The 23624-nt window shown below is 38.3% G+C and overlaps 1 protein-coding gene and 1 long non-coding RNA gene across 2 annotated transcripts in view; one reads left to right on the top strand and one right to left on the bottom strand.

The window, feature by feature from the left end:
- LOC138037723 (uncharacterized) overlaps positions 1–2371 on the bottom strand; it is a 2425-nt gene extending 54 nt beyond the window's left edge. The window contains exons 1-2 of the long non-coding RNA XR_011130082.1: positions 2222–2371; positions 1–616 (exon numbers count right to left, since the gene is read on the bottom strand). The exon at positions 1–616 is cut by the window's left edge and continues 54 nt beyond it. This is a non-coding gene — a long non-coding RNA (uncharacterized lncRNA). The remainder of the gene's footprint in view (positions 617–2221) is intronic.
- A 1591-nt stretch (positions 2372–3962) lies between these two features.
- On the top strand, positions 3963–23019 carry LOC138038615 (RNA polymerase II elongation factor ELL2-like). Its single transcript, XM_068884596.1, has 15 exons — positions 3963–4166; positions 4313–4360; positions 7891–8129; positions 8881–8909; positions 10636–10768; positions 12179–12249; positions 13712–13761; positions 13996–14055; positions 14829–14878; positions 15041–15104; positions 16838–17066; positions 18408–18456; positions 19151–19322; positions 20553–20597; positions 21294–23019. Exons 1-15 carry the CDS (start codon positions 4032–4034, stop codon positions 21411–21413), a joined length of 1494 nt encoding a protein of 497 aa, XP_068740697.1. The 5' UTR covers positions 3963–4031; the 3' UTR covers positions 21414–23019.
- The last annotated feature ends 605 nt before the right edge of the window (positions 23020–23624 follow it).

Below are 23624 nucleotides of genomic sequence, written 5' to 3'. Positions count from 1 at the left end.
CGTTAACTCCTTTCATCCAAAAATTACAGGATCAGCCTTAAATCATCCGAAAAACTTATTACAAATCACAGTTCAACAACTTATCATCCTGGGCCAGTTGTTCAGAAACTGGGTTTTAAAACGAGTTTTATCCTCTACTCCCAAATGCTGTTCAAGGCTGATATTCAGAAAAACTTTACATTAGAAGAAGTCAATCTTGAAAAACAAAAATAAGCAAAGGAAACTGTGACCAAAAAGTTGAAAACATGAAACAAAAGTTTACGCTAATCCTGGATTAAGGTAATTGGCATTCGAACAACTGGGCCCTGTAATCGACGTCTGGTTCTGTAATCCTGGTTTAGTTCCTTGCAAACTGTATAAATTTGCCGTGGCGAAGACAAGAAGACAACATCCGTGCTCTATTTCTCTCAATGCTCAAAAATTCCGTAATTGCGTGTTGTATAGTCCAGTCCAAAGTTCTAATTTTACAATTCCATAATCTTGATTTCAGTAACTTGGTACCAAACGTTCCACAATAACTTGAAATCTCGTTAAGAAAAATCCTTAAATCCAGTAGTCCAGTCCGGATTGAGATCGCCAAAACTCTCTCTATCATCGATTCAAAATTCAACAAAAGCTACAAGTAGTAAATAGTTATCAGAAACTACAACAGTTCGTCCTGATTCTACACTCGAGCTGAACAAAAAACCCAAAAAACCCTTGTCATCGTTTTCGAGAGAACAGACAAACAGCCAAAACTGTTCTGTGCCTGCCCCTTACGGCACTGAAAAAGTACCGTACGTTGTACAATAGTACTTGACCGCAGCCCTTGGCCAAGAAACTAATCTTAGCCAAAAGCCCGAGAAGCGATCAGGATACGGGATAATTAGGTAAAAAAATTGTGGGGATACGGGATTTTTAGTCTGGAGGTGGGGGGGGGGGGGGGGGGTAGAATTGAGGAGATACGGGATATTTTTTAAAGTAAGAACGCATTGCGTGCGGTAGTGCAGTAACTTGACAGTGTTTTTTTCCATAACTGTCAACTGAGCGGCGTTTTGTTTTTTCCAGGAGATTCAAGTCCTTGCACAATATGTAGCTCTAATAGTACACGACATTGTTTGGTATCGTAAATCATTACGGTGCCATGGTAGACATCTTTGCTATATACCCTCTAAGAAGACATGTGGTTCAGTAAAATACTAAGCCCAGAACGATTGAAGAAAATAACAGGAAATCGAGAAACATTTGGCCTCAAAGCCGATATGTTGATCATTTACAACTTCTTTTTCACCACAAGCTTAAGCGTGTACTCTGAGCTTCTGACACCTTTCCAAGACCAATGTTACTAAAGTTTTTTTTTCCCTTTCCAGCGGGGTTAGTATCTGGATGGGGGACGTTAAAATATGCGACTTTTGCTGTCAGGAACATACGCCCAAAAATTCTATTTTAACGCTCAAAAATGCGAACAAAGCAAGGTACAGATTTTGCTAGCCTGCTTTATGCAAAACAAATATTGACGAAAAAGTAAATAAATATTAATATGTAGTTTTTAAGGAGAGCTGCGAAGGAAGTTTTAGGAAGTGTCGATCGAGAATAAAACAATTTGCCATCAGCGAAAAACATTTCGGGAGATTTTTGTTACGTTCCATCAGAGTTCAATTTTTCTATCGTACTTTTGGTCATACAAGTAAAATCGCAAAATCGGAAGTGACATCGATTTTAGCGGCCGCCTGTGATCAAGTTATACCTTGCGTGTTTACTGACAACTCACGAAACAAAGGATACATCTGTGACAAAATGACGGCATAACACCTGGTTTTTGTTAGTGCTTTTTTTTTTTCTTTCAACTGTTATAAAGTTCGACAAGATCTATGTGCGAATTTAACATAAAGATCACAATCGTTGATGCTAGTCCAAGTGTCAGCTGAAGTTAAGCTCCTCCGAATGAGGTTAGTACTTGGATGGGGGACGGCTGCGAAGTCCCCGTGACCGCGATAGCTAATTCGTTTTTTTTAAACTTGATTTCATTTTTTATCTTGTTTGGCCGTTCAAAGCTATTTTTTTATTTTCTTTCTACGTCAAAACGGCGAACAAACTGGTTCCCAAGAAATATTGGAGTACGTATTCGTTCTATGCAAAATGCTTCTAATGAAGTATTCGTTGTATGCAAAATAATAATGTTCACAGTGGAACACACAAGTACGAAGCAAGATCTAGAAATAACGTAGAAAATTCTCCTTACCTTTAAAGCTTGCCTTTCTCAAAGAAAAAGCATCTATCCACTTTATCGAATAGTTTAATACTGAAACAATCATGACGGGCGGAAAGATTCTATTATAATGTTTGCTTTCACCAATCTGACGGAAGTGTGTCACGATGGCCGAGTGGTCTAACGCGCTAGCAGAGAAAAATCGTGATGGCGTGGGAAGTATAGGAATTCTCCTCGGGGCTGGGAAGTTTGGTTATACCGTAGGGAATATAAATCAGTCCACCCGATCGGAAGTTAATTCAATATCCGTGGGGTATGCACATTTGTGACTACCAACAAAAAAAGATTCCAGCCCGATTTTAAGACGTGGATGCCTTCGGCATTCCACGTAATAAGCGTTATCCAAATAAACGTTATCTAAATCATTCTGCAGACAGAAACAAATTGAACTTGAGTAACGCTTCTAATTGTGGAAATTGCCGATGAGCATTACCGGCGGCTCGGTTGGTTGAGCACCGGGCTGCCATGCGGGAGGTCGTGAGTTCGACTCCGGCCGGACCAACACTCAGGGTCTTAAAAAAAAAATGAGGAGAAAGTGCTGCCTTTGTAATTACATCCGCAAATGGTTAGACTTTCAAGGACGATAAGCCGGAGGTCCCGGCTCACAAATAACTTCCATGGTCATTAGTTTCCTGTGGGACGTTAAAAAACCCACACACTATTCGAGAAGAGTAGGGGATGAAGTTCCTGGTGTTGTGGCTGTCCTCTGTGTGTAAATAACAAACAAACAAACAAACAAACCGTGTTAGAATCTCTGTACGGTGGCCAATTTACATTATCAACTCCGTTGATAAAACCAAATTTTTGTATAACAAACCGTGTCTCGAGTTTTAGCGACTGATTTCATGTAATTGGCGCCATATCTTTCCAGCTCAAGATAAAAGAAGCATTGCACATCCCCCTTCAGGAAAACCCGCGGGTTGTTATTCTTCTCAACATTTTCATTTCAACTAGCTGAGTTATCCTGACACATTATGTAATGCTGTTTTTTTATACGTTTCAAGCGTTCGCTCTTCATTACAGCGAAGAGACAACGCTGCCCTAACGAAGGCATAAGGCCCCGTCCACGCTAACGCGTTTTCGAAAACCTCCGGATCCCTGAAAACGGATTTAAAAAAGCGTCCACACTAGCGTTTTCGCATCGTAGTCGGCCGTCCACACTAGAGACTGAAAAGGGTAATCTAAACATGCCTTGTTGATGCCAGGCTTTGTTTACGTCTTGGCGTGCGGGAAAGTGAGGCATACAAAAGAATATGATGTCAGTCGTATTCGAAAACCTCCGTTTTCGCCGTCCAGATATAAAATTAAGGATACTTGTCAATCGCTAGTCATCATCCAAGTCAGCAACTACAACTGAAGCACGTGGCTAATTATCATATGAAGGAGTTCATTACCTGCCACATGTGACTTGAATTGAAGCTAAATTCGAATTACCTTTTTTGCGTCTAGTATTTTCAGTATTTGTACTGTAACTGTAAGGCGACAATACAATTGAACCGAACGCGGTAAGTCACTATCACTCTTGGATACGTCCAGTTCCGGTTTCTAGACAAAAACGAAGCTTCGAGCACTTCCGGTTCGCTCTGATACCGAATGAAGCACATGTTGAAGCCTCAACTCGATGCTTCCCGATCGTGAGGTTAGCACTTCCTTTGAACCATATTAGGTCATATCCGTTGTGTTTGGTTCTATTTATTGGACAGGCGCAACCATCATTTCCTAGCGGATGTTGCTCTCGGATGGTTGAGGGTTGGTTAGGTTTTCAGTGGGAAGAAAAGATGCTATGGCTGTTGTGCTAGAACCCAATTCTGTTTACAACCTTATATCTCGGACAGACGCAAGCAATAATAAGCTTTTAGTCCATGTAAAATTGACAGATTCTTGTTTACGAGCTCTCGAAGAGTATCAGTCAGGCGAGGTATGCTTCGAGGGGTTTGATATCTTAAGCGAATGCGATATAGCGTTGACTTTATTGTGTGAGATTCAAGGCATCAATTCTATGATATTCCTTCGATGATTTTTGCTAATTGCTTTTGTTGTTCCTTATTTGTCGTGCTTTAACAGGTGTTGTCAAGACGCAAACCTACGATCAAATTTTCAGGATTTCAAGGGGTATTCATTTTAATATAGATTTCGCTACAGTTTCGCTTCTTTATCGGTTCCTCTCTAGCTATTAAGCTTAATTTCTGCCCTGGCTTTACCGGTTAATAAAAAGTGAGCCAAGTTGAGAATGAATTAATTATGTAACCAGATGGCAATTCAGACATGATAGAAAACAGGGCAGATTTGACTATTCGACTTAATCCGTGAGCTCAATATTTCCTATATATATATTAAACTTGTTCATCAAAATTGTTTAGATTGAAGCCTTATAATATTAAACCCTTGCTCCTTTGAACATCGAGGACTTGGTTATTTGAAAGTTTGCTATCATTTGTGATCATTTGTTGTTCACGTTCTTCATATTTGATATAAAGCTTAGTTCCCTTGAATTACAATGCAAATTATTTAGCGAGTTCATCGAGTATTTGTTTTCAAATTTAGCGAGCAGGAACATAGAACAGTCTGATCTTCAATTTTGACTTTGTCATCATTTCACGAATGTTATACTAAATCAGTTGAAGCGTTAAATTTCATTTTCTTTGAAAGAAAATAAAACAACCCTTGACATATTTCCTTGTCGGTCGTTTGGCTTTTGGTCGCAGTATTTAGTCGTGATAGTTTTAGCTACTCTTCAAGTTGGTTTTATTCAGATGACAGAGCATATTATGGCTTAGTAAACTCAACAAGAGAGAGCTCGACTTGAAATCATGACTGATGATAAATTTTAAAGATACAAACTTTTACAAACTGTTAATCAAGGGTTGATGTGAAAAGTTGTCCAAATATCCGAAATATTATTTTTTCAGGCATTCTATTTTTCGGAGTTTTTGAAGGCCCTTATAGATAAACAGATTTAAGAGTAAGCTTTTCATCTCCATACCACACAAGTGTTGAGTCGCCCGTGAAAGGAGATTTTGTTAAAATATACATTTAAATTGACAATACACTGTTTGCAAAACGCCAACTTGGTCTAAAACCAATTGGTGCATATGCTTGTGTGCGGCATGAAAAAATTCCTGCCATAATTCTGCAAATACTTTGACCCATTTCATCTGTGAGAATGAGTAAAGTAAACATCTTGTCAGAAATTTTTTAATGACCTTTCAAGAGAACTCCTTCTCTTCTTCTGCTTTCCTTTTATTTTTTTAATACCCTTTAAAAAAAAGTATCCTCTTTCCAATAAATATCTTTATACATCTGAGAAGGAGTGACTTGAAGTTGGAAGGGTTAAAAACTGGCAATTTTACTGAATGTACAGTTTCAATACTCACTAGATCTTTCTATTATTCAAGGGCCTATACTGAATTGCATTAAATTGGACGAGTGTCATTTATTGGCCAATCCAAAATATGTTCAGGGGGGCATATTTTTGTCACATTTGAAGAAGTCAATAAGCTAAGCTAAGTTTTTGACCTGCCTTTTTTGATAATTTGATAAGAATAGTTAATCATGTTCTTTATCATCCGTACATCTCTTTAGGAAACCTTCCGCGAAAATAAAAAAAATAGAAAAAATAAAATAAAATAATCAACAAAAAAGTATAAATGTAAAAATAAAAAAAGGAAGATTAAATATGAATATGAAACGTACAAGACAATATAACAACAATCTCTTTATATTCTAAACCATACTAATTTTTTTCTGAGAATGGTAATGTTGCTGCATTTAAATAGTGCATGTTCTATTTACATATGCAAATGATTTTTACAATCAATCTAACTAAGGATGAGATTGGGCATTAGCATGTACAGGCATCACTGGCATCCGCTATCAGCCCATGAGCGATCTCGCCCACCAACATGATATATGTGATACATAAATGGTACAATAATGTATTGTTATTCAATCTGTTTGTGAGATTGGCAGGGGTTTTATTTGAAGCTGGGATGTGGGTACTAGTATCAGTCCGTGTTGAGTACAGTACCTGCCATTTCTCAAGATCAAAAGCCAGTCAAGATCAAAAGACAGACTATCAAGCCAGACTATCAAGCTATCAAAAGCCAGACTATCAAGATCAAAAGCCAGACTATACAATTATAGGGGTGCCCGCTTTACTCTATCACAAGGTCCCTTCTACTTTAAAACTTTAATAACTGAAGTGCTGTATATAGATTTTTATCTTCTCGTTTTCATACCATTTAGTTTTATTATTTATTTGTAGATCATTTAATTAATTTTACTTTCTTTCAATTTCCTAATGTGTAAATTCTCCGCTTATTCTTTAGCCAATTTTTGACTCGAGTTCTTTTACTTCTCAACCAATTTTCATAAATTATTTGTTAACGCGACACATTAGCTGTATATGCTAGGAGCCTAAATAACAAGCTCCAATTGATTCGAGTATAAATAAAGTTATGCTATGTTACGAAACCCCTGGATTGGACATCGGTGTACAGGCTCTGCTGACAGCTGCTATTAGCCCATTAGTGATCTCACCCAATGATACATAAATGGCACAATATTGCCAGTAGTATTAATATTATCAAGTGAAGTAAAATTGAATTAAGGGAACCTGTTTCATTCAGTGTTTCAAGTAATATCTACTGTTACCTGGTCAAAAATTCTTCAACATACCTGGACATTGACCTATCAAATTAAGCCCCTAGGCGGGTCTGGGGGTATGCTCCCCCCAGCAGTTTTTAAATTTTATACTATTTGTGGTACATTCAGGCAGTTTATTTTTAGAAGGAGTCCTGGTATTCTTTGTAAACTTACCTAATTATTCAGATCTTATTATTTATTTTAATTGTTAATTTATCTTCAATTTGTATTATGTGAAGATCTGTATAATTAGAGCGAGTTTCAATTGAGTGTCGTAAAACCAAAACCAAAGTAATTACTTTGGCCAATCAAAAAGGACTGAGACAATCCCGCAAACCAATCAAAACTCGAAGTAATTACACGTAGCCGACACAAAGCGCGGGAAAATGTGCACGCGTGAGTCACGATTGGTTTTGGTTTCACTTCCGATTGGTTGAAAAAATGGCGCGAGAACTTTGAACCAATCACTGACTGAAGTAATCATAAACCAAAGTAATTATCTAATTACCTTCGACACTCAATTGAAAACCGCTCTAAGTTGAGTAAAGTAATTAAAGTAAATTAAAGTAAAATTAGACCCTCTGAAATGCATTTTCCTGCACTCTGAGATGCATTTTATATTTATCTCAATCAAAAAGTTATGAAAATAAAAGAGGGCAAAAAGATAAACTTCTCAATAAATAAAGATACGGAAAAATTAATGTTTGGATTTTTACCAAAAACACGTCTTAGAATCAGGAACACAGACAACACAAGGCAGCAATAATTATATTTTCTTCAGAAGGAAAATGTTTATAAATAAATTTCAATTTGATTTGCTGTGTGAATATTCGTTGTACAGCAACCATCACCTGTACAAATTGTAACATTGACTGGCTCAGTTGTAACAGGTGTGACAGGTTACGGGCCCTAATAACACTGAAAAGCAGTCTATGTATTTCTGAACGAGGAAAGCTAAAATCAAGATAGTATTCTTTCTTGTTTTGTATATTTTTCAGTCAATATCAATACCCCTCAGTAAAAGTATTTCGGGAGATGAAAACACAGCTGAATTCAAGCTGGACTGCTCTGTGCTTCAGTCAGCTGGGATGGACTGTATACAGCAGCCTGGTGGCAGTCAAGACATTCAAACTGTTGGTGCCATCACACACAAGATCAATGTCAGAGCCACTGATGACAGTTACCAGATGACGCAACAAAGGATGAAGGAGGTTGAAGAGGAAAGGAAGGGAGTAAGGTATGGATGAACAGGCAGGAAACATCAATTTTCAATTTTTCGTTGCTGGGAAGCCTTCTCATTAATAGGAATAAAATCATTTATATTCCAAAACTCTCAGTAACACCTTTTGACAGGTTGAAGTACTTTGCTTTTCTGAAAACATTCATGTTTACGGTGTCGACCGTTATCTTTTTCCTAGATGAGTGCATGTGATGGTACACTCAGTCTGTTAAAAAAAGCTGTCAAAAGTGTGACTGTGAACAAACATTCTTACAATGTGCAGTGTACATTGTAAAAAAGTGAAATGAGTTTTATATGACCGCACACCGGTGGCTCAGTTGGTTGAGCTTCGGGCTGTCATACAGGAGGTCTTGGGTTTGAACCCCTGCTGGATCAACACTCTTGATCTTAAAATAACTGAGGAGAACTTTTAGTGTTGCCTGTAAAGACATGTATAATTTCATCTGCAAATGGTTAGACTTTCAAGTCTTCTCGGATAAGGACTATAAACCGTAGGCCTGTCTCACAAATACCGTATATCTTCACAAGTACCCTGTGGGATGCTAAAGAACCCCCACACACTATTCGAGAAGAGTAGGGGATGAAGTCCCTGGTGTCCCATCCTATTGATGTCTCTACAAAGGCTTGTGGTGTATGAGGCCAGCTAAGCAGAAAGTTCAGCCACAAGTTAAAAAGAGACTTTGCCGAGTCCTGGAATATGTATTTACATTGTTTTTTTGTGTTTTCTTTTTTTTTTTTTTTTTTTCAGCACAAAAGTAATTAATATGCCAAAGAAAGGTACTGTTCTAGCAAGTTCTATGTTTTTTAGGGTGTTTAAAAGCGTAATGTTCAGTATTTTACCGAACTGGAGCCAATTTTTCAAAAGCCACTAATAGTTCACACTTAACTATCAAGCACAGCTGGAATTTTGCTCTTAAAAAAGCTTTTCTTGGAACAATGATGTTATGTTATGGTGGAGGAAAGTTAAAGTAAAAGTCAAACTTGAAGGATGAAAATACTGTGGAAACCTGTTTTTGTAAGTAAATAATTTAAAATAGTTTTAACTCATTCATAACTTAAGCAGCATCCTTCAACAAGTAAAATAATGTGCTGTTTCACAAACATCTATTATAATAAGTCTCAAACTCAAGTAGGAATGGGCCAAGATGTTGTTAACCCATTTACCCCTAAAGAGTCCTCCATTGATGAGAAAAAATGTCTGGCATTAAGAGACAGAGTAAAATCTATTAGTAATAAATTATACTAAAACAGTGGAGAGCGTTGAAGGTGTGCTCTGATTGGTCACTCAAACTCCAAAAAAATTAAGATACTCCATGCTATTCATGCCTAAGGAACTTGCGCTGTATTTGTGACCAAAAATATTGTAATCGTTGCAGGAATAAGTGAGCCAAAATCATCTTTTTGTGCCTATATTATCTCACTTTTTTAGGGTTAATCATAACCATTTTCTCGGAAATTGTAATGGTTATGATTAATTGGTAACAGGACTTCATGTTGTATAATTGGGTCTGTAATCATACTTGTAATAGCGCTTTGCACTATTACTAAAAATAGACTTTGTCACATGAGCCCCCTGCATAGACTCAGACAAACATTTCGATCTACTGAAGGAAATGTGTGAGTGAGGTAAGCGATAGTAAAGGAAAGAAGAAGAAAACTTTACAAATCTGTGGAGTTGGTTTCTAAATCGGACTCACAGTATCCAGATAAATGACCATAAATTGCCAAAATCTCTCAAAGAGTTGGAGAAATCATGAAAGAAAGTCTTCATACCGCTACCAAAACCATCGTAAGACATCAAGAAATGTAAGCCATGGTTAATCGATTGAAGTTGGGAATTCTTAACTGGGAAAAACATATATTTGTGCTCCACAAAAGGTCCCACAGCAGAAGCTCCTGATGTGAGGTTCATAAAAGGGAAAGCTTTACCGCTTCAAATAACAAATTTTTCCCATTCTAGTTTTGAAAAATGCACGAGACTTTGTAATACGCCTGAAAATGTCGTCACGTTTGCCCGTCAATTTCAACCTCCTACACTTTAGACACCCGTTCTAGCTGCTCAATTGTGTATTGTTGTAGTTTTCTTCCAACAATTGAGCCAAGAAAACGGTCGACGTCACTTAAAACCGAAAAGACTGAAGAGAACATTATGCCTCATTTCTCTTGTGACTCTTACAGACTGAACTTTGTTTGTCTGAGTCACTTGGGGATCTATAATTTCATGACATCATTAGTGGAAAGCGCTATTAAACAAATTGGACTCCCGCTATGCAGTCGTCCGATTTTGTGAATCACTTGACAATCACAGACCAAATTGGACTCCACTCAATCCTATTACCATTATATACTAAAACAATTATTCACTTCATTGTCGTCGGCTAGTGGTGGATATTTACCTGGCTACCACCTCCACAATAGTTGTTAATTAGTCTCCTCTCAGGTGGTCATGTGTTAATCTAGTTTTGGACAATTGGTCACTGATATCTTTGTTCCTATGTTTCAGGAAGTAAAAAGATCTCCAAAGTTTTACCGGCATACAAACAGCAAAATAGTTTGAATGTGCTTTCAGCTGTAAAGAGGCAAATTAAATGTGGGGCAGGTATAAAAGTTTCTAATGGGACCAGCAAATCACTAAGGTACATGGATATCTCTTGAATTGCCATTTTCACTGTAAATATTTCATCAAGGTTTCAAAACAATCTTGAACTGTCATAAATTTAAATTCTAACTTGGAAACATTAATTCTGGGTTCAGGGATTATGTGGATTTGGAATAACTGAACAGTGGTTAAAATCATGTTAGATTATTTTATTACTTTAGCTGTAACTCTTTTAGTCAAAAGAACAGAGATTTGTATAGTTATACAGTAGATGTGAAATAACAAAGAGTATTCAATTTGATGAAAGACAGTTACATAATGAGAGTGGAACATGTTCCTGCCTATATTGATTTCTTACACATACACTAAAGCATGGATACCTTAAACTACTGTAAATGTATATGGTTATAAAATTCATTAATTATTCATGATGGGGAAATGAAATAAATGTTTCGTTAATCAATATCTGGGTATCTGATACAGATTTTTCTTCATTTACATAACGGTTTCTTTTGATTTTCCCTGTTAAAATGTCTTGAATCACCAAAAACATTTCAATGCTGATGTTTAATGAGTCGTATGTATTTACGTCAACTTGACTTTGTAAGTGTGATACAGATCTGCCACTCATATTGTATATGTTACTGAGAGATTACATAAGGAAGTGCAGAACTCGTATTTTGATACATGACCAAGATTATACAGGCTGAATCCCTGGGCCTGTTCCTTATTAATTTGATAATTATGCCAAAACGGTTTGAACAATGTCATAGTCAAGAAAGCAGTAATTTTTTGTCAATATTATTATTATTATTATTATTATTATTATTATTATTATTATTTATTATTATTATTGGGAGTGTACATAACATATAATAGCCTGACTCACCGTATCACAGGACAAAAGACTGCTAAGTTTATCCTCATGTCCATGTACCTTAATAATCTTGAGAAAAAAACAACAAAATACCCAGTTGCTTCAGGTGGGAAGAAATGTATTTTTTTGAGGAGATAATCACACTGTGCCATGTCATGTGATAAGGGGAATAGGCTTTAAAATTTGTTTGGCTAACGGCTCCTATAAGAAAGGGAAGCATTACTTAGTTATTGTTGCATGCATGTGTTATTGTGGAGGTAGTACAAAATTGTTGGCGTTGTCCACGGTCGCGTTGAATTGACATTTTTGAGGAACTGTGACCAAGAGTTAGGGAACCACCCTATTGACCCCAGTAGGATGCTAAGGGCAAGGGTTCAAGTCTTATTTGTGGACTTGGAAATATTACACTGCTTGGATCTTCTCACCAAATTTTGTGTAGTTCCCATTTTTGTGTGTTAGTTACGTGAATTGTACATGTACTTCCAACTGTCAGAAGCCTTCGAGCCAATTCCACATGACTGTGCACCTGGGAGTCACATCTCGAGTTGTCGTTTTTTTCTTCTTTTACAGAGAAAGAGTTATACATTTATTAGCAGTTAGACCTTACAAGAAACCTGAGTTGATATCTAGACTTACTAAAGGTATGACTTATAATATTTATTACAATATTATTTGTTGTTAGTAATATCATAGTTAATGGAGGGGAATGGTTATGAAACCCAACATATTTCTTCATTGCATGTTTTTGTTCTCTTTTTTGGCCTTGACCGTGCACAAAACACAATATTTGTTGACTCCGTACTGAGGAACTACATGTAACCAATAGAAAGTTGTTGGTTAAGTAATTCATGCATAGTGTATCAGCGCAAAACAAAAGATTGTGCACGGTCATGGACTTTCCAATCTAAATCTTGGCATCTTTGTTTGCTCCTTTCAATTATTGATGTTTGCCAAGCTTCCAAACCATTCCCCTCAATTAACTATGGTAACATGTTTAGTTTTACCACTAATCAGAGGTTATGGGACTGTGGGCTGAACAACAAGGTTGGGTTCAATAAGGGTTTTGACAAGTTGTTGAGTAAGGTTGCACCATATAAGTTACAACATACATGTGGTTGCTCAGGGACTTGAACCTTATACAGTAGTATGACCAGCCCTGTATTTGAATTTTAGTGTGGCAAATCTGGCCCCAGTTCAAACGTCGGATAGCGCTATCCACCGGATAAATCACTATCCAGTGGTTAAACACTAGGAAAACCAATTGAGTTCCAGTGGATAGTGATTTATCTGGTGGATAGCGCTATCCAACGTTTGAACAACTGGGGCTTGGTCTGATTAATTTCATTTGCATGGGCTTGCTGCAATGGTAATAGATTTTCCTGCAAATGCTGTAGATTCAAACTTCGTGCTGACCACTTACTGAAGTTGTGTTTGGTGACCCTGAATGCAAATCTGACATCCTTTAATTTGTGAAAAGCCAATTGGCTGCCTCCTTCAAGGAAGCTTTCATGCTTTTCAACTGATCCAACCAGTGGGTGGTTGTACATTGGACTACGGAGTACTCTGCAGGAGGTTGTGAGATCAAAATTCAGACCATCACTCCTGAAGGGTCTAGAAAGTGCTGCCTTTGTAGTGACATCTAATGGTTAGACTCTCTTGTCTTCTCGGATAAGGAAGATTACCCATAGACCCCGTCTCACAACCCTTCAATTTTCGTAACCCTGTGTAACATAAAAGAACTCACACACTATTCTCTCTAAAGTGCTGGGCTTGGAGTTCCCAGTGTTGTGGTCTGTCGATCTATATGTCCTCTGTGGTATATCATGGTTGGGAGGGTAAACACTTGGGAAGTCGACCTGTGAAAGGGACTCAGCTTCTTATTGTTGACTGTCAATGGCCATTGTCCCTTAATGTATAAAATACTGAATAAATGAATGTACTTTGAAGTTCTTCTTTCTGTTAACAACCCCACAAGCTTCAAGTGTAAACATCACTGTCTTGATGAAATTATTTACCGCATCCTTTTCTTGGCGGTAATAACTGACTGGTGTAAAATATTGCAACAATCAAGGACAAAAGAATGATTAATTTTCATCTTTTTAGATGGAGTGAAAGGAAAAGAAAGGAATGCTTTGACAACAATACTACAACAGGTGAAGTTTATGATTACAGATTAACATTTTGTGAAAATTCAATTAGCCCATCCCATCTCATTTATCTTTCAGTGAAGGAAAGTCGGTGCCTGTTATGTAATTGACACAAAAGTTGGATGCACAACATGTTCCCAAAATGTGAAATAATTTATGATAAAGAACTACCGTACATGCTACTGAAGGAAAGTTATCAGGATGACCACAACAAAATTGATTATTATTTTTATTGTACAGGTGGCTGTTATGACTGATAATCAGTACCGATTATTAAAGCATTTGTATTCTGAAATACAGGTGAGGCTACAGGTGCAATTGGGGTGCAAAAACAGTATTTTTTCTAGTGTGCTCTTATTAATTTTTGTGAAATTACATGTAGTTTGCAAGAACTGTTTTTTCTGTGTTGGAGAGTCTTTTCAGGGGGCAGGAAGGCTATTTTTGTAAGTGTTTAGCTAGGGCATCAAATCCTGCCCTGACCTTGAAATGGATTTACCTTTACTAATTCTGAATTCGACTTCACCTCACTTTGAAGTGGCTTACTGGTTTCTTCCTTCCAGTAAGGTTTTAAAACCATTCAACCCCTGTATCGGCCCTCACTGATGCACAAGATCATTGGGCATCAATCAATCAATAATCTTCATTTATACACGAAAAGTATTTAAAGTGACGCTTTGCTTGTGGGGTCGTTAGACAGTCATGGGCATTAGACAGTCAGAGTGAAATCTACTTGTATGTGTTACTCTTAATAGTGTTGGGTAATTTGCACAGTAATCTGAGGTGTTAAATTTAACCATTTTCAAGTTACATGATTTAATTCACATTCACAATGACAAACTTGCAATCCAAAGCGATTGTTAACGATTCTGGTTAACAACTGTCAGTTTCCGGGAATCCCGGGTTCTTTTGATGAGCCATGCTGGCATGAAGCTCTGCAGTGGTGAACATGGCCAAATCACTGTTCAAAATAATGATTTGTCCACTAGTTTAGAGTAGTGAGGAGCATTGTCCCTATACTGCCCCGTTGCAAGTTTATAAGTTCCTAAGTTTCATTCTTGTAATTTAAATCATAGGTTGAAACGTGGCCAGGCTACAGCGAGACTGAAAAGCAGGTGTTGCGTAGGTGAGTAGATTTGCTGTGGGACCACCAGATCCAACTTTGGCTTCACAACCACACAAAAAAATAATTTAAAAGTTATAAGACTTTCTGTAAAAAATAATTCTAAAATTATACTGGCTTTCCAGTTAATTGTTGTAATGATGATTTTCTTTTCTTTTTTATCAGGAAAACAGAAGTGAACGATAGTAGCTTAGTATCTTCATCATCTTCTCCTCTTAAGAATTCTGAGGTATGTTTGATATGCCCAGAAATTTGTGATGACAAGCAGAATAGTTAGATGAATGTTCCTTATGATAATAATATAAAGTGTCACGTCTCCTTTATCCTAAACTTTCAACATCTTTCATCTCCAAAATCATCATCAGTGTCCCTTAACCCTTACATTCCCAAGATCAAAACATTAATTCTCTTAACATACTAGTACCATATATTTCTTTGTTGGGTAGTTACGAGAAATTGTTGTATTAACATCAGACCTCTTAAACTGATAATTATCTTTATATTCAATACCTGTCTGGCTGACATTTTATTGAAATTGTGAGGAGAATTCACATACTGATCACTCCTTGCAGTTCTTCAAGAAAACGTAAACAGATGGATATCTTACCCTTAAAAAGGCCCGTATCCTGACTTTTTTGTGCTGTTGTGTAGACCAGTACTGTTCATTTAGAAGTGTTGCCAGAATATTGTCAGTGATGTTTAGCAAATTTGAGGTTGCATTGCTGGCGGTAAGTGAGGTATAGTGTCAATAGTGAAGGTACAGGAAATTAGCCAATGAAAGATGAAACTGCAAGATATACATGTTATTTGCTTGGAACCGATGTGGTCTGTATTGGGAAAAACTGTGCCAGAACTCTCGAGTATGCGGCTCAGGGCCATACTCAAGACCAAGGGCACAGTCTTTCCCAATATGGATTAACCTAGGCCAGCAAATGTGTTTTTATATTTTTCTACGGGATTGCTGTGAAAGGGACTAAAATGTCTGTTACATGACAGAAATTGATGTTTACGAAAAAGCAGTGCACGGCCACGGCTTGAAATAAAGTTGAGTAATGAGCTTCAAATCAAAGCAATACACAGTCAAAGTTTATTCACACATTCATATTTACATTTTATGTTGTTTACGACACTTTTATGCTGTTACAAAGAGCTTGAAAAATCGCTAAAGTTGAAATTTTCGGTTTGGTGCGTACTCCGAGTCCGGATGGAAAAATAATTATGGACTGCTGGAGTGCGGTGCGATCAGCCAATCAGATTCAAGGATTTAGGATTCCTGACCACTGAGAAGCTGGAGGAAAAAATAAAAATATAAATTGTTGTTTAGGCTTCATGTAGTTGCTGGGTCTGTTGTGGCCTTTGGAAATGGATGCATTTGGCACAATTTACCACGATCAACAGCTTCACAATCAATAGCTACATTATAAATCTTATAGCTTGATATACCCGCTGACCATAGCAACGCTTGTACATTTGTATTTGAACCTAGATATTAGAAAACCTAGCTCACTAGGGTTATTTGTTTCTCAATGGCTAGAGCATGTGACTGGTGTTATGCAGAGCATAGGTTTGGTTCGATCCTTCCTGGGATTCAAATTTCATTTCTTGTTCCTTCACCACTACTACCATCAAAGAATACCAGTACCAGTTGTTGCATGGCTACCATTTCATGTAGTTTCATGATGTGGTCTGTCATGAGGAGCAAGTTCAAGTCAGTATTTTTAAGTGTTAATGAAGTACCGGTATTTAAAGGTCTCTGTCCCAATTTTAAATTTTGCTCTCGAGATTCTGATTCCAATGGATATTTCATAAGTATAGTCAAAACAGAAAGCTTTTGAATTCGTTTTAACTGTTAAAAAATGTTTGGAAAGTGTAAACTTGGTTATTTTGTGTTGCTCACACATCATTTGTTATAGTTTCCCGCTTCCCGATTGTGATTCTGATCTGTTTTTACTTTACTTTCAGGTAAACAAACAACCAGTTAAGAAGCGGATATGTCCAAGCAATGCAGAAAGTTCTTCAAAGAAGCAATGTGTTGCTCACATCAACAAAAACAACAATATTGTTATGAAAGAATCTGTAAATAAGAGTTCAGGGGTAGATAAGTCATCCAAGACTAGCCTAAACCATAGCAACAAGGTGTCACCTCCCATCAAGAAAGAAGTTGTAGAGTCAAGTTTATCCGGAAACTTAGGTTAGCTGCCATCTCAATTATTTTGGGAAGCAACAGAGATTACTGAAACGGAAAGGACAATTTATGCAATTGTCTCTTATCGACACCATTCAGGTGGCTTTAACGAGGATCGAACCCATGACAGAGATTACTGGCAAACTTTTAAAACAATGAACACCTTGAGTATTTCAGGAATGTTTACGCCTTATGAAACAAACATTGCAGAGTTTGATGTGGGTTGTGGGAGTGATATGCATTGCACTGTGAAAAAACGCATTTATTTTTGTGGCTTGGTCAGACTTTTTTAGCAATTTTGGATTTTAGCAAAATTATTATCATTCTCCATTTTGTCATGCCATGGAAGTGATGAGGAGTGCATGAAGTCATGAAATTTGAACTTAAAAAATAGTGTAGAAAGTTTACTCCTTTTACATGTAAGTCCCTATCTCTTGAACACCTCCCTCGAACCTCCCGCCTTTCTTCCCCCTGCATTGCTTGTATCTCCCTACCCTTTTTTTCCTTCTTCTACATGTACCTCCTGCTTTTCTCCCTATTTCTTCTCTTTTCCCACCTGTATCTACCCTTCATGTGTACACCTGCCAATTTCATTCCCTCCTGTCTTTTTTCATGCTGGGTTGCCAAGATGTCTACTACCGCAAAGTGCAACACAACACAACACAACTACCATTACAAATTATTAACTTCGCAACTGTATACTGGCCTAATCCTGGCTTTAAACTGTCACTATTAAACACTGTCCGCAATGTCTACATCTACCACTACACCGGGTGGGTGGGAGAGAGCTTGCACTAAGGCGGCAAAAGACAAAAACTGCATACGCTAAGTGCGCATGTCTCAAAGCCAGACGTGTGCCACAACCCAGGCTCCCCAGCATGAGAAGTCTGTTTCCTGCTTCTTTCATGCTTCAGCCAGTGGGAAACTCTAATTGTTTACCCATCTCTAATAGACCTTTTTGCAGATACGGCGGCCATTTGGATTTCTATTGTTTGGAAAGACATGGGATACACAGGGGGGAGGGGGCAAATTAAAGTGTATTTGCCCCCTGGGTATCCCTTAATTGCTCTTTGAAACAGTAGAAATCAAAGTGGCGGCTGTATGATATCTGCAAAAAGCTCTATTCCTTCGCCATCTTCATGATCCTTTCCTTTCCCTCCTTCTTTGAGGCCTTCAATTTTTCAGTCATTTCGTTACTTTCTTTTCCATTTCCTTCTACTCCTCCTCCTTCCCTCTGCCTCTCTCATCCCTTTGCACATCTAGTACATCTATATCTCTATCTCCCCCACATAGTGTGTTGTGGAATAAGTTTTGTTTCATGTGGTTTTAAATTTTTCGTTTGAACAGAAAACTCGTTAAACGATGTCAATAATTTGGATTCCCCTGAATACATGAGGTAAGTGTTCTTTATTGTTTTATAAGGTACTGTGATTGCAGTATTTAAAACGTTAATGCTAACGTAAACAATGTCTTAAAAAGTCGCTTCAGAAGAGAAAAAAAATCAATCTCATTTTAGTAATAGTGGCAGTGCATTTCTTATCTTGGGTACTGCCAATAATAGTCACTGTGAAATGCTTAAAACCCACACACTATGACTACTAATAATTTGCAAGGGTTCTTGGATTGAGGTCTAGCCTGTTCTCTCCAGCGATTGGGGCTGGCATGGAATTATGATGTATAAGGTCACACAAGCAAGAACAGCCATAAGTCGAGGGTAGTTTCCATAGTGCTCTACATGCAGATACAAGTAGAGTAGAGTAATTAGCTTATACTCTCTTCATGTGGGGACAAACTTTGTTATACCTTAATAATGCTAACTGCTCAGCCTTCTGTTATCTGCTAAGGGCTGAATGCTATGCTGCAGCTTTCGGGTACAAAACTGCCACTGTTTTGGATTTTTAGCTCTGAGACAATGAGCCCAGTGTATTGGTCTGTCACTGGAGAACTTTAAAGCTGCAATTTATTTTAATGCATTTCAATATTTATAAAGAAAAGCTACTGTGCAAAGCCATCATCATCTCCATTCCAGTGTGGTTTAAAGAAATACTTTCTCTACCAAAACATTAAATCTTCGTTTCCTTTTCCCGAAGGAAATATAAGCCAATCACTACATATGAACAGCGTTGTTCGTACAAATCCGACTTCAATGCCGAATATGACATTTACAAAGCGCTGAAAGAGAAAGTGGATTCCATTTCAACACAGTTTACTGAGCTTCAAAGCAAACGGCAACAGTATCCAGAAAAGAGCGTGGAAAGACAGGTTTGCTATTTATTTCTTGCCTTTTCTTAAAGATTTCTAATGTCTCGGAGGAAGTATACCGAAGCTTGGTCTACACAAGCACTTAGTTTACGACCGATTTTCCCTTGATATGAAAGTTAATGGGTGGATGGGTTATAAAATTAATAATATGCATGAAAAAATTACTCCATTCTGATTCGCTAAGAGAAATGCAGTTTTCAGGTATCACAGTGCAGAAAAGAGATAATTCAGTGCAAAAAGAAGTAATAAACTTGGAAGCATTCTGATTGGTCAATGAGCAAAGAAAGTCAGATAATCGATCAAATGGGGGCCCTGGATGGCCCAAGTTTTTGCATGATTCCGTGATACTCGTGCGTTCTTTCTGCTTTCAATCTTTCAATTCAGTGCAAAAAGAAGTAATAAACTTGGAAGCATTCTGATTGGTCAATGAGCAAAGAAAGTCAGATAATCGATCAAATGGGGGCCCTGGATGGCCCAAGTTTTTGCATGATTCCGTGATACTCGTGCGTTGTTTCTGCTTTCAATCTTGAGGTTTTTTATGTATATTATTAATAATTATTATATGGCTTGTGTTTGTAGCCGATATAACGCGCGCCCTGATTGGCTAATTGTGACTGAATTGTAGGGCATTATTCTCCCGTAATGCCCACGGGCCGATTACGGGCTTGCAAAAACAAAGCAAAAGGTAATTAAAAAGCCATATAATAAACTACTTACTAACCGAGCTAGCTCGAGCCGTACTGGGGAATATTGGCCCTCGGTCATTTTTATACGGACCTCGCTGCCCTCGGTCCGTACTGCCACGACCTCGGGCCAATATTCCCCAGTACGGCCCTCGCGCTCGGTTAGTAAGAAGTTAGTAATCACTTGTAAATTTTTTTCAAAGACTACAAATTGCAATCGCCCTTCGGGATCGTGCAAGTTTTGTTCGTTTTGTTATAACAACGACGCAAAGTAACCAAGTCTGATTTTTTCTATTTAGGACTTAGCACTCGGCGATAACTTTTTAAAATTCTCGCTCAACTTACGCGCCGGTCATAGAGGGTTGATTCCTAAATAGTTGGTTTATAATTCATTAGCCGGAAAACTTGAACACTTGAAATAATTTGCGAAATTGTGACAATAAGTCTTATATTTCGATTTTCTCGTAGTCGTTGTCATTTATACTTAAGCTTCCTAAAGCAGAATACTTAAAGTACATATTGTTATATTGTCTTACTCTTCCTTTAGAGCACAGATGACCAAATTTTAGAACTTTATGAAAAGATACAGAAGGTACGTCTTATGAAATATTGGTTTAATGTATGCATTGATTACATAAACAGACGTTGTGCGTTGATTGGCTAATAGGGACCTTAAGCATGCGTGTACGCGGACGGCAACCGGAAGTGAGCTGTTTTCCCTTTCAACTTGTCTTCACTTAACCACATTTGTATTGCTAAGTATCTTTTCTCGATTAGAGATGATTAGTATTAAAATCTAGGAAACACCACTGTCCTGGCAAGTGAAATGTTCTCTTCCGGTTGCCGTCCGCGTCTCAAAAACGCGCGTGCTTAAGCTCCGTAATAGGGAACTTAAGCACGCGCGTTTTTGAGACGCGGACGGCAACCGGAAGAGAAAATTTCGCGTGCCAGGACAGTGGTGTCTCCCAGATTTTTGTACCAATTATCTCTAATGGAGAAACGATACTCAGCAATGTAAATGTGGTTGTGTGAAGACAAGTTAAAAGGGAAAACAGCTCACTTCTGGTTGCCGTCTGCGTCTCAAAAAAGCGCGTGCTTAAGTTCCCTAATGACTCCATGTCACGAGCCTCTTGGCCAACTAATCATTGCAAATCGCGGGAAAATTTGAGCATCGTACTCTGAAATGTACAATGTTTTCTTACCGAGTGAAGGGCCACCGGGGCTCGTGGCTTGAGATATAACCATTGTTGATTGTTAACCATGAACTAAAGACATCTTTTATTTATAGGATACTTCGTGGCAACAAATGAAGAAGCAATGTCAAGAGTTACACTCAAAACTGTCTTACATAAAGGGACTCATAGCTGCTTACGACGCCGCTTATGACAAAAGTATTGCAAACACGTGATAACCAGTTGCATTGCACGTGATCACTAGGCTACTTGGTGCGCAAATGGAGAAGAAATTCTCTACTTGACTCCTTGATGCCCAAGAATCAACACATACACATGGACGAAAACCTAAAGACCCATGGGCTACCAGTGGCCAGTGTTTTCTATATGATGCAATTTCAGGGAATTTAAAGCAACGACGAACGATGCTTTGTAGATTCAGTTACATTGTACATGGCAGTTGGTTCAACTTCGCTAGCCTGCGTCGCTAGGAAGACCTTAGACAGCAATGACCAGAATCAGGTTGCTGACCAGCAGTTTTCGTTAAAAACAACGGTTTGCTGGGGGTACTCAGTCTCGCGGGCTCAGGAAACTTGGTTGGGTCATTGTTATTTAAAGTTTTTCGCGCAGCTGGCGGAATTTTTGGCGCGAAGAATGGGGAGAGGCGCTGTGTAATACCTCACATCACAACGCCCTTCCCCATTCTCGGCGCGGCTTAGTCGCTCGTTAATTTGGCTCTCGCGCCTACAACTTCCCAGAGAAACTGAATTGCGAGAAACGACCTTTTAGCTGTGAAGAAATGGAATCCGAAATTAGCCTTAATTAATGTACTAGAGGATTCCAGGGAACCTTAAAAGTCTTCCTTTCACCTCGGGAGTATACTCTAGTTACGAAGTTAGGTGGCATAAATACCAAATGTATTTCTTGCATAAATCGTTCTTTCTCGGCTTTTGAAGGCGTATCCTTTTCGTAACAGAATCACCTAAAGAGATACGGGCAGGAAAACCTTTGTTATTTTCGTCATGTTCTTCTTCTTCGTAACCAGAATATTTTCCTTGTGATTTAAAGGGGCAATGTCACACAAAATTATGTAATTTCACGACACGCGAAATGCAAAAACGTAGAATGAAACCGTTGAACAACAAAAGGAAATGGAAGCATGGATGGACACTAATGAACAAGATTGAAACTGATTTCATTTGGGTAATCTTAAAAAAAATCGGCCCGACGTTTTTCAAGTTTATGGCCCGGGAAATCGCCTGGATTAAGGCCGGTTTTGCTTAGAACGATGATTTTATTAGGAAAGGAAATCCACGTTACCTTTTTCGAGTTTTAAAATCGGCATAAACTTTTAAATTCCCCCTCCACCAAACACCCTGGAATAACGTGGCATAACCCCTTTAACGCGACTGCTAAAAGAAAATTGCCTACAGCGACCGTGAAGCAACTTTGTCACTTTCTCGTTTTCTCATTCGTTGTTGCTTAAATTCCCTATTGTTACATCCCGTGCTTTTGGATTGTCGTTCTTGTCGTAACTACGGATGATTTTCCGTCTTTAAATTATGAATGTTTTCACAATGGTCGCTCAAACCGTTACTGAGCCGATTCCGAACTCGCTGCACTGTGAAAGCAACCTTCATTGGACTTGAAAAAAAGAGCCTGCCGTTCCCTTCCCTCGTGTGTGCAGGAACCCCTGATCGCCCAGCATAAACCACAAAAAAAATTAAGTTAAAGATACTTGTAATTTCATGCAATTGCAGTCTAGAAAATTGTACCAAATTTCTTCGTTTCGTATGACTGGATGCTCCTGTGCCGTCAGGAATAAAATCAACTATTAAAAGACCTTTGTCCACGACTTTTCTTACTGTTCTCATAGTGATTTTGTCCTTTGCTTCAACTTCCTGTCACCAGGCCATGTCCAGTCCCTAAACAAGGTGGGAACCTATTTGCGACCATCGAGTTAGTGCTCAGGCCACCACGATTGATTGATTGCTTGTTGTGCCATTTTGCACTTATAATCTACACCGGTTATTTTACCTCAGTCTGCAACACGAGGGAGTTAAGAAACCGGATTCTCAATGCTTCCTTGTTTGCGTGGAAATTACTGATAGGTTGACAATCAACTACTGCTTTTGTGTGTCAATGCAGATTCCGGCCACAACGCTTTGTTCTACAGTCAGTTTCCTTCCTCTTCACCTTCCGCTCCCTTTATTTCGGACAATGGCGAATATGACTGCCCCGTCCACACACATCCCGATATTTTTAATCCGCAGCTTTTCCTGTAAAACAACGAATCCGGCTAGGTGTGGACGGGCAAATTCGATTTGAATACGTTACGTGTAGATGTGGGAATATTTTAATCCGGAGGCATTCATGTACTTCAAGTCACAGTTGGTCAAAAGGTAGATAACGCCCGGAGGAGGGGGGGGGGGGGAACTCGCTATCTC

This window comes from Montipora capricornis, chromosome 2, assembly GCF_036669925.1.
Source record: "Montipora capricornis isolate CH-2021 chromosome 2, ASM3666992v2, whole genome shotgun sequence".
Classification (NCBI taxonomy): domain Eukaryota; kingdom Metazoa; phylum Cnidaria; class Anthozoa; order Scleractinia; family Acroporidae; genus Montipora; species Montipora capricornis.
Note: the sequence above shows the minus strand (reverse complement) of the source record. Positions and strands in the feature narration are given on the sequence as shown.

Excerpts from the sequence above, each read along its gene's own strand:
- LOC138038615 (XM_068884596.1), top strand. The coding sequence starts at position 4,032 with ATGGCTGTTGTGCTAGAACCCAATTCTGTTTACAACCTTATATCTCGG. Across the intron at positions 4,167-4,312 it reads AAGAGTATCAGTCAGGCGAG|GTGTTGTCAAGACGCAAACC; the intron begins GTATGCTTCGAG and ends GTGCTTTAACAG. Across the intron at positions 19,323-20,552 it reads AAAAGAGCGTGGAAAGACAG|AGCACAGATGACCAAATTTT; the intron begins GTTTGCTATTTA and ends CTCTTCCTTTAG.